The sequence below is a fragment of the Astatotilapia calliptera genome, chromosome 7, assembly GCF_964374335.1.
Source record: "Astatotilapia calliptera chromosome 7, fAstCal68.1, whole genome shotgun sequence".
NCBI classification, from domain to species: domain Eukaryota; kingdom Metazoa; phylum Chordata; class Actinopteri; order Cichliformes; family Cichlidae; genus Astatotilapia; species Astatotilapia calliptera.
The window spans coordinates 43,467,261-43,483,912 of record NC_137428.1 but is presented as its reverse complement, the minus strand read 5'-3'; the positions used below and the strand labels follow the sequence as shown (position 1 = coordinate 43,483,912).

The window sequence follows — 16,652 nt, the reverse complement described above, 5'->3', positions numbered from 1 at the left end:
GTAGTTATTCAAAAAGGTGGGATTATAAAATACATTTGTGATCAGTTTACAAACACCAATGGGCATGATTGCCATAGTAATTTGGGGCTTTTATTGATTTCTTTGAACTTTTTGGTTTGCTTTTTGTTTTTTACAAGGTAGAATGATTACATATCATACATCGATAATGACTTCAGAAAATGAGAATTAGGTGCACAAGTGAATAATTATTTAGTATTTTATCTGTACATGGTCAAAATCTGCACATCATCTTCTTTCGGCTGCTTCCTTTAGCGGTCACCACAGCAGCTCTTGTGCCTCCATCTCAAACATCTTTGCTCTGTCACACCAGCCCTGTGCGTGTCCTCCTTCACTACACCCATGAACCTTATCTGTGCTCTTGCTTTTTTTTCCTTCCTACTCTACAGCCAGTGTCTTCACTGCTCATGTCAAAATTGTCTCAGCCTTGAAGCTCTTACTTTGTCTCCAAAGCACTCAACGTTAGCTTTCCATCCGATATACTTGTATATCCTGTCCATTGTGGTCACACACTCAGCACCTCAAGTCCAGCCTGTCGTTTGTTTTTTTTGTTTTCCAAACTATAGATCACAATGTCACCTGTGAACATCTTGGCAGACAGAAACTGCCAAATGTCATCTGTCAACCTGTCCATCATCACTCCATGAAGGAGCTCAAAGTAGATCCCTGATGTAACCTCAACCCATCTGTCCCTTCTACCTCAACACTGCCTTTCTGTCCTCACACTGTACCTGTTCTGCGCCACCCTCACATACTTCTCTGCCACACCTGACTTCCTCACAAAGCTTTCTCTAGATCCAGAAATACACAGTGCGTCTCTTTCCGGCCACCTTTTTATTTATCCATCAACACTGTCGTCCTCTCGCTTTTATTTATTCATCAGCTTCTCAAAGTACTTCCATCTTCTCAACACCTGGCCACCTGGCTTACACAGCTTGCAGTCATTCAGTTGACCTCCTCTGTATGCCAAAGTATTCCAGAGTCAAGCATGACAACATCTGTCTGACTGCTATTAATTATTTAATATTGTCAGCCTGTCCCAGCTACTATAAGGCACGAGGCAGGGTACACCCTGCACACGTCACCAGTTAAAAGGGACCTGTTGTCTGACACATAGAGACAGACAACAATTCATACCTATGAAGGTAACTAACCCCACTAACTGCATGTCTTTGGACTGTGGGAGGAAGCCGGAGTACCCAGAGAGAACCTACACAAGCATGGGGAGAACATGTAAACTCCACACAGAAAGACCCTGGCCAGGTGCTGGAATTGACCTTCTTGCTGTGAGGCAAACGTGCTAATCCTCCTGGAGCACTTTCTACAACAGGATGGGAGAAAAATTCAGTTTAATTCTATTTATTTATACAGCGCCAAATCAAAGTAACAGTTGCCTTAAGGCGATGTACAAAACTGTAAACGGATCAAAGCAGTTCTGCCTTAACTAAATGTAGATAAAAGTTTGAATGTGCACTTTGGTTCCCCCTGGTGGTTAGAGATAACTACTAATGAAAAATATAATTGATTCCATCATAATAAAAGTAAAAGTCATTAAACCCTTATTATGCTTTCATAAATACTATTTCTTTTATTTATCCTCTGACGTTCAACATTTGATTAGTTCCTAAACTTCTAAACACGATGCACAACTTTGTAAAACTGCAGGTTTCCTGCAGTGTGGGGGTTAGCTTCAGTTCCTTCCTGCTTAGTCTTCTCTGTGTTCACAGTGTTATTGACTCACAACATGGAACAGGATGTGAGTATCTACGTTCACAAGCAGAGGGTGCATGCAAGCAGAGCAAGAAAGGTGACGTGTGTGCATGCATGCAGGGTGGAAAGAGAAAGAGGGTTATATGCAGATGTGCTCTGAAAAAGAAATCTTATGGTGGTTTCATGTGTGTACCTTCACACCTTTAGTATCTCCACGCTACATTTTCTTGTTTTACTATCTCCTCTGCTCCCTGCTCCTGACTCAGTGCAGTTGGATTTGTACACACTGTTTTATTAGATTAAAATCTGTCTTCTTTTTGTAAATTTGGCGGTATGGACATGCATCTTTCCTTTCGTTATTTCTCTAAGGAGCAGTACAAGATCACAGATTAACTTTTTGTGCATCTTCATATTAATTTCATCGTTTTATTGAAGTCCACAGAATGGAGGCTGTTTCCCAGAACCTGCAAGGTAAGCTGAGCCATTTTCAGCAGCAAAGTTAATGCGCTTTGATATTTCTGATTCTTTGAACATAGGATGATAGCATTGAAACACCTTAAAGGTTTTTACATGTATTTCAACTCAGTCTGTTTAAGCTGACCTAGTTAAAGCAAATGCAATCTAATTCAGGGGCTCCAAATGTTGCCATACTGGGTAAAAACGGGTGCTTAGCAACAAAATGTGAGACTTTCTGTCACAGAGATCATCTTACATGTATTTATTTTTGTCTAAAACTTCAAACATACAGTTTTAATGATGTAAGATTATTTATAAAGATGTAAATAATCTGTGCTTCAGTGATACTAGCCATACAACTTTTTACTGGACTAAATCCTGACTTCATAAAAAACATCTGGTCTGCACAGTTAAGTTAGGCTTTTCTTTTTCATTGAAACAAACTGTTTATGCCTAAAGGTCAGCTTCTCCTACTTAGTTACCGTCTGTGTTTCCACTTTAACAGTCAGTGACACCAACTGACAAAAAGAAGGAAACGTGACTCAGTGTGTGGTTTGTTAGCAGTGTTATGAACTGAATAAAGACAGTCCGATACCAGGACTCTGAAATTATTACTCTGTTAGTGCTCCGATTAATTTCTAAAGAAGGGTGGGTGCACAGCTGACCTTCATCATGCAGCATTCTGCAGAAATTCAGTGTAATCTGAGCACATGATCGGTATTGTATGTAACATGTCCCTGAATTCAGCACAGCAGTCAGTTGCACTCTGACTGTCAGTATTTCCATGCCATAGACCTTGCCGGTGCCAAAAAAGCCTCTGAATAACAGTGAATCTGGCACTTGTTTGGTGAGGTGACTCCGAGAAATTTCTGTGCCATCTTAAAACTCTAAACTACCTGAACTTCATTAGAAATGATCACCTAGTCATGTATAATCAGGGTTAAGGTTGGAACTACTAGGGCTCACTTCTGTAAAACATCAAACCCTGATTATACAGCTATTGCATAATAACAGTTTGAATGTTCTCTCACAGATGTTTTACTGTCTTTGTGGGGGACGTACCTAATTTCTGTCCTTCAGCAACTTCTGAGCCTCAGGTTCATTTCATATCTGCTGCCCTTTAGATAGATTATTAAAAACTAATATCACATGCTATTTATTTGTAGATACCGTTCAGGTATGTTTTTTGCCCCAACCAAATAAGCTAATGTTATTTATAAATGAATGGACAACATTAATTTGATCAGTTCATTTAAGTTTTTATGTACAGGTCATTCCCAATAAGACAGACGTTCTAATCCTCAGAAAGCGTGGCTTACATGATCAGTAACACTGTAGGCGTCCTGTCCTCTGCTAATTTTATCAAATACAAATAATTTCATCTTTGACCAGTCCCAGTGTTTTTGCACCCACATAAAGGAGTTTTCTTTGTGCTGATTTTCCCCCACAAAGCTTTTTTTATTCTCACGTTCATCCAGACCATCCTTTATCAGCTTTTGTTATTCATCATTGTCTTCACTCTGTATCTGATTACTTGTGGGAAATTCAGGCTACTATTTGGCCACTTAACACCTGATCAATGTGTCCATCTCCTTTCAGTAGCTTACCGTTGCCCACATCACCTATTTTCAAACTTGTCAGCCTCACCTACAGAGCAGTGTACTGTTGGTCTCTGAGGTCTCCTGTGGATCAAGAATCAAGAGTTTTTGTGTCATACACACCATGTGTGAGTTTTATAATATAAATCTGTAATTTTGTATATGAAAAGAATGAGTGAGTGGACTCTTGTAAAAGTCTTTTCCTTCTTATACGGGTACATGCACAAACCAGATGTTATTGTAACTGCTGATTTTAACTCTGATTTATAGGGGAATTTGTAAAAGTAAGGTATCTAAAGCGACAAAACCCCCTCAAATATATCTACTATATTGAGTTTAACTGAAAGTCATTCACATTGAAAGTCGTTACAAATACATTTCCTTTCTGTACTAAAGTTACAGGGCAAGTTTCCATTATTTCAGTTTGCCTCAAACCGCAGAAAAGAGGTTGCTGGGCAGTTTCAGATCTTGCACTACTTTTGTTTCTTTGAAAACTCAATTTCACAAGTTTACACACACAAGTTTTCACAAGTCTTAGCATTTCACAAATCACTATATTATCACTATGTAATTCCCTACACTAAACTCAGAACTCCTGCCTGTTCGTTCTTAAAATGGGCTGGAAATAAGAACCACGTGGGTAAATAAACAGAGTTTACAAAGGATGGATGTCTTCATGCCTCACAAAGTAGGTGGTGTTTATAGGTGGTGTTTAAAGCCTGGTAATACGACTGTTTAACACGATGACAACAATGTGCTGTAGCTCAGGTGGTAGAGCAGGTCAGCTACTAACCGGAAGGTTGGCAGTTCGATCCCAGGCTCCTTGTCAAATATCTTTGGGCAAGATACTAACCCCAGGTTGCTCTCTGATGCATCCATCAGCGTGTGACTGAGCACTTAACACCCATTCACGCAGTTTAGTGCTTGTGTGGTTAGGTGAACGAATTAGTTGTATAAAGCGCTTTGAGTGCTCAGAGTAGAAAAGCGCTATATAAGAACCAGTCCATTTACCATTCTTAAACCTTCCATTGCACGTGTTGTCACTTACCCTTCAGTCCAACACTGAGGATGCTTTGGAATTTGGCCCTTTGTCGGCCAGTTGTAACTCCTACAAAATTTCTAGGTGCAGTGAAGATGCTGGTGGTGTACAGTGTGGAGGATCTGTGGATCTCAGTTCAGGTTTTTGCAGAAATGGTCTTGTTTGCCTAGTGTCATCCACACTATATTGCCAAAAGTATTCACTCACCCACCCAAATCACTGAATTCAGGTCTTCCGATCACTTTCGTGGCCACAGGTGTATAAAATCGAGCACCTAGGCATGCACCGCTCGCTCTCAGGAGCTCCGTGAATTCCAGCGTGGGACCGTGATAGGATGTTACCTGTGCAACAAGTCCAGTGATTAAATTTCCTTGCTACTGAATCAGAGGTGGCAAAAGTACAGACATTATGTACTTAAGTCGAAGTACAGATACGAGTGTTAAAAAAATACTCCAGTAAAAGTTGAAGTACTGATTCAACTTCTTTACTCAAGTAAAAGTGAAAAAAGTACAGGCTCTTACATGTACACAAAGTAAGAAAGTAAAAAGTAGCTCTTTGGAAGATGTTTCTACACTGAGTAGTCCTTCCCTTTAAATCGAACCTCTCTTCTTCCTCTCCTGTCCTGATTTTCTTATCTTTCTCCATCTCTGAGTGAAGTTGGCTCTCTTTCTTTTCTCTGCCTGTCAAATATAGCAGCTGGACCTTTAGCTAGCAACACACTGTGCAAATAACTGCACACAAACAGTTTGTGTGTTTGCTGATGTTTGTTGAACTGATAAAATGTGCATTTGAAATTACCTGCACCTTTAAAATAAGACTCCTTTATGCTCCTCGCTCCTCTTTTGTAGCACTAACTAGACGCTGAAGTACTGCTACCACAATTTAAATATCAACAAAAACAAAAATACCCATCGTACTTTAACCGCTGACTTTTTGCCTCTTCTATCTCTTTCTATGTGACATGTCCTGGTGAATAATACATGAACAGGACTGGTTTTCTTGTGTTGCTGTTTAGGCTCAAATTGGTTTGATGTTTGGACGCTCACAGTGAAGTGAAATAATAACTCACCTTAAATATGTTAAAATTAATAATATATATATTTTTTTAAATTAAGTAATAAACCTGTTTTGAAAATGTAAGAAGAAAGTACATATACTTGTTCAAAATGTAGTGAGTGAAAGTAAAAAGTAGTCAGAAAGAAAACTACTCAAGTACAGATACCTGAAAATTCTACTTAAGTACAGTAACAAAGTATTTGTATGTTGTTACTTCCGACCTCTGTACTAAATATTCCACAGTCAGCTGTTAGTGGTATTATAACAAAGTGGAAGCAACTGGAACGACAGCAACTTAGTCATGTAGTGGTCGGCCACGTAAGATCACAGAGCAGTCCCTTAGTTTCAGTGTTGGGAACTCTTAATGCTTCAGCATACCAAGACACTTTGGACAATTTCAGGCTTCCAAATTTGTGGGAACAGTTTGGGGATGATCCGTTCCTCTTCCAACATGACTGCACACCAGTGCACAATGCAAGGTCCATAAAGACATGGATGAGAGTTTGGTGTGGAGGAAACCTACTGGTCTGTCCTCACAAATGTGCTCCTTAAAGAATGGTTATAAATAAACACTCCTAAACTATGGAAAGCCTTCCCAGAAGAGTGGAAGCTGTTATAGCTGCAAAAGGTGGGCCGACATCATATTAAACCTATGGATTAAAGAATGGGATGCGACTCAAGTTTATAGTTAGGTCCATATATATTTGGACACAAGTTTAGTTTTTTTTTTTTACCTGGTTATTGAAACGTAATTAAATAATGGTTATACAATGGATGTCATGTGTAGTCTCTCAGCTTTCATTTGAGGGTATCTGCATTAAAATTGGATGAAGGGTTTAGGAGGGACCAAGGTAATTGGACAATTGATTCAAAGGCTATTTCGTGGGCAGGTGTGGGCAATTCCATCATTATGTCATTATTAATTAAGCATATAAAAGCCTGGAGTTGATCTGAGGTGTGGTACTTGCATATGGAAGATTTTACTGTGAACAGACAACATGCAGTCACAGGAGCTCTCCATGCATGTGAAACAAGTCACCCTTAAGCTGTGAAAACAGAAAAGAAAACATCTGACAAAGAACAGCTCATGATCCAAAGCAAACCACATCATAAACACAGCGGAGGCAATGTGATGGTTTGGGGTGTATGGCTGCCAGTCCCACTAGGACACTAGTGTTTATTGATGATGTGACACAGGACAGAAGCAGCCGAATGAATTCTGAGGTGTTCTGAGACAAGCTGTCTGCTCAAATCCAGCTACATGGAGTCGAACTGATGGGCATCGTTTCATAATACAAATTGACAATGACCTAAAATATGCAGCCAAAGCAACCCAGGAATTTTTTAAAGCAAAGAAGTGGAATATCCTTGAATGTCACCAGGTATCCAGTCACCTGATCTTAACCCAACTGAGCATTTCACTTGTTGAAGGCTAAACTTTGGACCGAAAGGTCCAGAAACAAACAGTAACTGAAGCCTCTGCTGAAGATGTCCTTAAAAGTATGATAGCAATAGTGATGGTCTGTTTTTGTGTGTAATCCTGTGAGCAGATCAGATATCAGAGCTGCTGAAGCCTCACAGAGTCTGTCTGGTGACGCCTGTTATTTTGAACAACTCCAGTCTGACAACTGGAAGGTCAACCAACAGGTTTATGGTGAGTATCATTGGTAAAAGCCAATACCTTTGGTCTAATGGCTATTTCACTATGACTACTCTAACTAAATCTGAATCAGCTGGTGCTCTTACAGGATCAGCCTCATTACTACTTGTCTGCTAACAGTTTGTTTGCACACAGAAAACACGTTTATGTGGGCACCAGGGCCGCTCTGGCATCGGCATGTACACAAATCTGCCAGGAGGGGGCACTAAAAGATCTGTTTTTACAGTGCGTGTGATTTAGGGTTAGACAAATATTTTTTATCAAGAGTCAGGATCACTTAAAGTTTACTTTCTTGTGGATTAAAGTAAAAATAAATAAATAAATAATGTTGTTAAACTACTTTTATATTTTGTTCATTTATTTAAGGTGGATCAATGTATTCAAATAAATTTTATTGTCCATTATTGATTGAATAAAAAAATGGTAAAAAAAAAAAAATTACATATTATAAATTGATTATGTGTTTGTTAAAGTGCATTTTGACTTTTTTACTGTAACTTGTTTACTATATTTTGACTTGTTTACTATAACCCGTTGTTTAAAAAGCTAACAATGTATGTATAAACATGTATGAAGGTTCTTAAAGCAGGTCACTGAACAACTTCAAGTTTAATGTTAATTTTTACGAAGTAAAGAAATTTACACTACTCTGTCAAAGGTAGAAAGGAATAAAATACAGATTTTTAAGAACATATATTTATGGCATGATTAATTAATGATTAATGATTGACGCAAAATCAGAGTAAATAAACTGTTGTAAAAGTAATTTGGGCAACATTAATTTGTACCTATTGCACAAGAAGCTAAACTTTAGGTCATCCTGACATGTGACCAAATTTCATATGGTAACTTGTTTCCTGTGTAAGCAGAGTGGTAATAATGAGGATGACGCTCTACGAGCACTAACTGTCCATCTGAGAATTGCATTCGGCTGCTGCAACACTGACATATGGGACGGTTGCAGGAGCAGCATGCCACTTGTGGACCTCAGTGCTACTGTAGTTTGGAGGTCAATGTAAAGGACCAAAATTGCATAAAATGACACTGTTCCTCTGAAGCTGCAGGCATTGGTCTGTCAGTTTGATATCTAATAGCTTTTCTCTTTGTTTTTATGATGTCTGTTTCTCTTAGGTACTGAGTCTATGGAGAGGCTACGTGGTTATAAACAAGCAACCTATCAGGGTAAATTACAACGTCTCTTTTAAACCAAACCAGCTTAACTTAAACATTGTGTGATGAGGTTTGAAATAAGAGGGGTTATTTTTTTCCTTACTGGTTCTTACTTGATAAATGACCATTGTGACTTATGAGCCTTATGGATTATCCTTTCTGACTAGGACACTGTTTCTGGAGAGAGATAGAGCTGAACGTGCCAAACATTTTCTTTTTATATGTATGTGCATAAATGCCCCGATGCATCGGTGTGCACAGATTCATTCTCACTGTGCATAGAATAAAGCAGTGTAGGACTGGGCGGATATGGCTTGCAGTGTAAAAGCACTGCATCAGTATCAGGCCATTTAACACTGCAGTGAAAGGATGGATTCGGCCGCACCACAGTTACCAAAAAACAATCACATTTTTAAATGGAATTTGTTTTCACTTTGTCTTTATGTGTGTGTGTGTGTGTGTGTGTGTGTGTGTGTGTGTGTGTGTGTGTGTGTGTGTGTATTCACACTCATGCCTTTCTCTCATGCACAGGTGGAGAGCACCTTTAGCTACCTGGAGATTTGCGCCATTAATATTCATAGTCACATGAAGGTACACCATTTATCAGTGTCAATATATAACCTGTTTTTACATTAAATTTTTATATGCACTTATGCATATATAAAACACACATTAAGACAATATTTGATTCTATAAAAAAGACTAGTTTTTATATGCGGAGAGTAACACACGTATGGATGTGTTGCAGATTGTGTTGGAGACAGACAGACAGACTCTGTATTTCAGTGTGTTACACACTGAAGATCTTGAAGCCATGATCAGTCACATGACCGCCTCATTGAAGAGGATCTTTCCTGATTCTTCACCAGGGTGGGTCCGTCTTGCAGTGGGCTCGTACCAGTCTCAAAGCCAATGGCTTCTCAAATCACAGAAAACATTATATGTTTATTATATACAGTGTGTGTTTTTAAAGATACTCCCCAAGTTTACATACAGTTTGATGAATATAGGAAACAATCATAGACTATATATAAAAGACGTAGCCACTACAATGTCATCAGCTGGTTTCCAAAGGCCTGTTGTTGCACAGTCAAAGTGAGCTTGTTCACCTTTGGGACCTTAGCTTTTTGAAATCAGATCTCACACATGGTAGATCTGTCCAACTTTACTAGGCTTTCAGGACAATAAACATGACTAGAAATTCTAAAAGCAACACAATTATATATATTTAGTAAGACCTTAAGGCCAAAATACTTTGAGGTGTTTAATGAGGGAATAGATCAAGTGAGTCAAGACCTGAATTTCCGAGCTCCCAGTCAATAGACTCTTGGTCTGTCTGCAGAGTATTGCAGTTTCATGGGGTACATTTCATATTTTCCTTTAATCCTCAGAAAGCTGTTGAAGACAATTCCACCCGATCTCAAGGACCGACTCCTCACACTGATTGGTGCGATAGAGGAGCAGATGAACAGTCAGCCTGGCTACTGTGGTGTGTTTCATTTCCCAGTTTCAGATAATGTAGTTGGGATATCACTTACTGTACTAACATGTAAACATTTATAAATGTGTTGTACATACTGTGATAAAGCTAAAGACCATTTCAGTTGATCATAAACACCGTATGATTCAAACATTAGCAACACTAACTACATGATCACCGACAGTTTTGCATTTCAGAAAAACAAATGAATTTAAAACTAGAACTAATGTATCTGAGTATCGTTCCCAGGAGGATTCTCTGATACCTATGCTGCTTTGTGTGATTTCAATGAGATGCCGTTTAGAGAAGAGATTCAGTGGGTATGTTAATGTGGCATCAACATAAAATCTAGTAATGCCATCTGCACCAAACTTTAGATGACTCACATTTGAAATAAATTCTAAAATTTTAAATCAATTTTAGCACTTTTTATACAAATATTCTAATTAATGTCAAACTGTTTATGCAGGATGTTGACAACATCTACTACATCCACAACTGGAGACAATTCAACCTGCAGGACTTCAGCCACTTAGACAGCAGGTGAGATACAGCATTATGATGGCTAATCCAGTCATACTTTACCGCTGTTACATACCTTCTTTGTCTCCTTTCCTCACAGGGACCTGGCATTGGCAGTAGCGGCTTTGTCCTTTAACCAGTGGTTTACAAAGATTTACTGCAAAGATCTCAAACTGGTACACTATGATTTTTATTTATTTATGTTTGAGTGTTTGAAAGAGTTACCTAAAGGTTTGCACACTTGAATCCAGCTTTTTCTCAAAATGACGACTATTATTCTCATGAATAAACTAAGTGGTCATTTAATAATAGGAACAAAATATATGTTAGATCCAACACAACTGTCACAGAGCAAGACTGCGGTGCTGGAGATGTTATCAGACTGTGGAATCTATATGGAAATAATTATTTGCTTTATTGTTTTGACTGTTATTTGCTTGTGACCCCAACAGTTAATAAGCTGATCAGATGATAATCTTCTTCTCCTTAGCTCTCATTTCAGGTGACATTCTTAAGTGTAGATTCATTTATTATGAATAATATTTAAAAACTATTAGAAAAGCATATAAAAAAACATAAAAGATTGATTTCTCTTGAGGGTTTTGGATCACAATCATTCATAAGTTGTTATGTTCGGGTGTGTGGCGTGGATCTAAATGGAGACACTCGAAGACACGAGTGGGTTTAAACAAGAAGCGAGCTGATTTATTGAGGCTGGTAAAGAGTACAGAGCTGGGGTCTGTAACTTGAGGAAACTTGTCGTGATTTGGTGCAACATGAATGAAATTGAATTGAACTGAAATTTTGCTCTTTTCCATTCTTGATATCACTCCAGACCAAATTATTTCTAAGACCAAATACACAATGACAAAATAACTTGGGTTAAAAAAAAATCCCCACCAGGACTTTATAAAAACCTCTCCCAGCTCCTGGATTCACGGCAGGCTTATTGTGCATGTGTTTATGGGCCACTGCTAATGCAAAAAAGAGAGTTGGAAACACCACTCTGCACGTTTCTTGTTTTGTTCTTTCAGTCAGTGGATATCCAGCAGCAGCTGACATACCTGCTGTCGAGGTCTCCCAGTCTGGAGGAGCTCTCGCTGGAGGCCAGTGGACTGAAGCTGTGAGTTTCTGTGTCCACATACAGACGGGTCAAAAATCAATGAAAAAACAGAAAGTGTCTCAGAAAGATGTGGGGTCATTATGGAGCCCAGGTGCTCTATTGATGAATGCATTATTATCATGCAGAAGAAACCACTAACAGCAGGAGAGAACACTGAGAGGACCATTAGTTTCAAACCAGCAGAATGCTCCCCACAGCTCAACAGAGCTCCTCACTGCACGTTTGAGCTTTTAACCATGACTTTAACAAAATCTGGGACTCTTGTCTCAGGACCCCTCCTTCTTGTGACAACATAGACCTTTGTTACTCTGGCTGAGTGTTTGCACTCGTCACAGGCCAAGCAGATGCCTCCTTTATGTTACTGCGGTGACTCAAGATCCAAACATCTTAATTGTATAAAACATTTGCACAATATCATGTATTTCAGGAAAATATATGTACTCAGGAAGAAATATTTTCACTTGTTAAACTAGGCAGACTTTAAATTACTTTGATTTACAGTGTAGCTTACAGGTATTGAGACTGACAATAATCTTCTTTACAGGGACTTTGCAGTCAAAATGGCTGCTGCCCTCAAAGAGCATGCCTCGTCTAACCTGCAATCTATCAACCTCTCTGGCAATCCAATTGAAGACAAAGGTGAGCTTTTTAGATTTGACACCTGATTCATGTATGTGGTTGTGACTAAGATGTGAATAGGGGGAAAGCGTCTACTGCTGCAAATCATAATAACTGGTTTGTAGTTGTATGCCTTCACCAAACAGCTGCAGTTTAGATTCATATCTGTGCAGACTCAGACAGTAATATGTATATAGTGAAAACTTTTATTAAAGGTATGAAGTGATTGGCAAACAAATTTGATTCTAGTAGAACATAAAAGCCTTCCTGAGAAAAGGCAAGCGTCACCAGCACAGACACATCATAAAATGCAGGTAGTAATCATAGATACCGAATAAAATGACTAAAAATAAGAATATTTTTGTTCTAAAAAGTGTCAAGTCAGTGAATGAGAATATACAAATCGCAGCAGAGTTGAATTATTATTAATGTCATTGCCTCTACCTGTGCTTTTCTGCAAAATATGTCCCTTTGAAAGACACTATTTTAACTCACAGTTGTGTTAATGTTTTGTGTTTTCACTGCAAGGTGTAATAGCGCTAAGTCAGAATTTGGAGAATCTGGAGAAAGGACTCAAGCGCCTCTCCCTGTCCAGGGTGTCGATGACTGCCAGAGGTACAAACACTATAAACTGTAGAAATAATGTGCTGTTTTCATTAGTTTAATAAGATAAGGAGCAGAATGAAGACAGAATCGAGTAAATATGAAGAGGAGGTGAACACTCAGGACTTTTACAGTCTGAAAGCATATATTGAATGCCAGAAAGAAACCATTCAGTAGAACATTTTAGTTGCTGAATGTGCTGCTTAAAAGTCACTCGACCAAAAGGTAATGTTGTTCCTGATGACCTTGCACTTCAAAATAAAAGCACTTCCTGTCAACACTTTGCATTGTACCACTAAATAATTATAATTAGTGTGTTAAAACACACCTCTTAGATACAAATTCGAACATATAGTATGATCATATTTTTGTACAATACATCCAGGTATATCAGTTTTGCAGATTCCTCTTTTGCTCGTCTTTGAATGAATATGAAATGAATAAAAGGAGGATTCCTTCGGATATTTTGCCTGCCGCCATAAATGTGTTTCACACCATCTTTGCTGTCACATCCTTACCCCATTCAAAATAATCATTATTTGTGGTTTGATTGTTTTTTTTCCAGGTCTCGGCTGTCTGAGTCAGGTGTTGTCCTCCAGTCAAAGGTTCTCAACATCTCTGACCCACCTCGATCTGTCTGGTAACACCAGTAGCCTGGTTACTGAGGAAGCCACGGTAACACTCTGCTTTATGTGTTTTCACATGATATGGATTGAAGACAAATGATGCAACGAATACTCTTACAGTACTTGCAGTACACGTACCTTTAACATCCAGAAGTGGTGCCGACTATTATCCTGACCTTGCTTGCAACCAGCTTCACTGGTTTGTTGAAACATTTCAGCTTGTGGTCTTCACAAGGGTAATCATCACCGAAGGCCACAAGGTCCAATACGTTGCTCATGCAACAAAGTATTTCTATGTACAACAAAGGTTGCTGGACTTGTAACGTGTTGTCCAAGCACCGTGAAAGTAAGTGAAGGTTTGCCAGAAACAGCAACTCTGTTTCAAGACATACGCTGATGGTTTTCCATCCTGGATAAGAATGTAGACATGTACAGAGCCTAAACGTTTTCTCCAGTAGAGTCCAAATAATGGATTCTGATTTCAGTCAAGCAAGTCTTATGTTTATCAAAATATCCTAGAAATATTCTGGAAATTATTTTCTTTATTATCTTATTATTATCTTCTTCTTCCTAAGTTAATGCTGGCCTGTTAGGATGGTGATTGTGTCTCTCCTTGTCATCATTTCAGCTGCCTAGTCTCTGAAAGAAACCATGTCTACATAACTCAGACTTTATGATGCATCTGTGTGTCTCTTGCAGTTTCTCTTCAAGTTCTTGTCCAGTACAAACTCTCTGTCTTATCTGGACCTCAGTGATACCAGCTGCCCTCTGGACACAGTCAGTGACATACTGTTTTTATAACTGTGGACTTCTTTCCATCATCTCATTGATTTCTCATTGATTGATATTTGGAAGAATCAGAGGCCATGGTTGGATCTCAACAAAATGGATAAAACAATAAAACAAACCAAAATCAGGGACCTCATAGCTTGTGCCCAAGACCAATCTGTACTACATTACATCTATGTTAATATTTATGTTTTATCCACTCATATATCCAGTTTGATAGCTTCCCCAGGTCGCCAGTCTGATGCAGGGCCAACACATAGAGACAATTATTATTATCATTATTATTATTATTATTATTATTATTATTATTATTATTATTATTATTATTATTATTATTATTATTATTATTGTCATTGTTCTTGTATGCACAGTATCAAAACAGTGGTTTGAAACAATTGCTTGTATTTTACTTACTTTCTGTAGATAACTTTCGCTCACTTTAACCTTTCTTTTCATGCAGTTATTTGTGTCGCTGTCTGCTGGATGTTGTTACAAACTGGTGCACCTTAACCTGGCCAGGAATCCTTTCAGCCACAGGTCAGCTCCACTGTCCATATCTGTAAACTCATTGGACTTCAGTTTCTTAGTTGGTTTGAAATGCAGCAGCTTTTGAAAACCAGAAGAGGGCATTCCAAGCCTATGGAGTCATACTGCGACAATTTATAGGATCAACCAGTCCACAAGTTTACTAAACAACATTAATGAACAAATTAAATATGAATATTCACCACAGTACTGCAGTACCTCAGGTTACAGTCTGAGAACATAGTAGCATGAAGTGTTCAGAAGGAGCTTTGACAGCATGTGCACAAACTGGCTTTTACCATAAACAAGTGGCTTTTACAACATATCACCTGATGTTGTTGAGAGTTGTTAAAGTTGTTAAATGTGAAACGCCTTTCACCATAGAAAAAAAGAGCAGTTCCAGAATTAGTAGATAATTTAGGTGTCAACATAAATAAATAAATCAGTAAAAAAAAGATGTCCCATAATTTCTTTCATCCAACGTGTGTTTTTATAACAATATGCTCGGTGCTGTGTTTGACACAATCTTGTTACAAATTCTTAGGAACTTGAAAAATGATATTTAATATTTTCCATATACACAATATATTAAGCCATTAAAAAGATGTCATGTTAAACTGTCATCAGCTGATAAATTCATAGATTAATTCACTGATAGATTCAGAGATCGAGAGGTATCTACTAAGTTATCTATTAATTGAAAGGTTGAATATGTGAACCTGATCCAGACACCCTGCTGTCTTCATGAATGTTTATGTGACTACGACAAGAAATCTCTTTTCTTTCTCTCTCTCTCCCTCTGTGTGTGTGTGTGCACGTGTGTGCACGTGTATAGAAAGGTGCAGGAGGTCACGAGGAGCATTCAAGAGTTCTTTAGTCAGAGCTGTGAGCTGAAATATGTTGGGCTGTCTGCAACCAAACTACCTCCACAAGCTCTCAGGTGTGTCCACACACTGTCACATATGACACGAAAGCTCACTGTTGGCCGTGGGAACTGTGAAGTGGCTGAAAAAGTCTGGCTAAAAATGTAGTTAATTAATGAATGAAGCCCTGAAATGGGAATTAAAATGCATGTTTTTGTACTTTTATATTCTAAATCAGTCACACGCAGTTAGTTGAGACGTTTTTTTGCACAGCCATATTTCGCCACCGCTACACCGTAGGCACTTTTCACACTGCATCTCAGAGTAATGCTAATGACCACAAAATTTCTTTGTGGGTTTTATTTTCATCGGTGTATTTTATCAGTGCTTTGCCATTGACCTTTCATTTTTGTGAATCATTACGTAACTCAATAAAAACCTGTTTGTTAGCTGTGCTTAATGACGTCAGACAGCAGGGGAAAAAACGTGACGGTTGATGTTAGTCAGCGCTGGCAACCTTAGTTGTATTTAATATGACAGCATTTTTGACTTGGTTAGAATAAAGATGAATAAAAATATAGTTTTTCCACCTCTCTTATCACAATTACTATTGTACGTACTAACCGTGAAGCATCCCATGTATCAGTAAGAGATGTTTTGAAGCGCTTTAGGTTCATATGTGTGAAAGTTTTTGTCAAACTATATCTTGTTAGGAAATACTAGGTTAAAAAAGCAACCATTGCTTACCTTCAGAGTACTACTGTCCACACTGCCAGCACATATTGTACTTTCTAAA

The 16,652-nt window shown here is 38.4% G+C and overlaps 1 protein-coding gene across 1 annotated transcript in view; it reads left to right on the top strand.

Moving 5' to 3' along the window:
- Positions 1-2,171: 2,171 nt before the first annotated feature.
- Positions 2,172-16,652, top strand: part of carmil2 (capping protein regulator and myosin 1 linker 2) — a 61,608-nt gene continuing 47,127 nt past the window's right edge. The window contains exons 1-16 of the mRNA XM_026174824.2: positions 2,172-2,199; positions 7,428-7,531; positions 8,669-8,719; positions 9,239-9,298; positions 9,456-9,577; positions 10,099-10,196; positions 10,437-10,507; positions 10,657-10,730; positions 10,810-10,885; positions 11,744-11,832; positions 12,377-12,471; positions 12,979-13,065; positions 13,619-13,728; positions 14,379-14,456; positions 14,929-15,005; positions 15,829-15,933. Coding sequence (XP_026030609.2) covers positions 2,172-2,199; positions 7,428-7,531; positions 8,669-8,719; positions 9,239-9,298; positions 9,456-9,577; positions 10,099-10,196; positions 10,437-10,507; positions 10,657-10,730; positions 10,810-10,885; positions 11,744-11,832; positions 12,377-12,471; positions 12,979-13,065; positions 13,619-13,728; positions 14,379-14,456; positions 14,929-15,005; positions 15,829-15,933 — 1,325 coding nt within the window. The remainder of the gene's footprint in view (positions 2,200-7,427; positions 7,532-8,668; positions 8,720-9,238; positions 9,299-9,455; positions 9,578-10,098; positions 10,197-10,436; positions 10,508-10,656; positions 10,731-10,809; positions 10,886-11,743; positions 11,833-12,376; positions 12,472-12,978; positions 13,066-13,618; positions 13,729-14,378; positions 14,457-14,928; positions 15,006-15,828; positions 15,934-16,652) is intronic.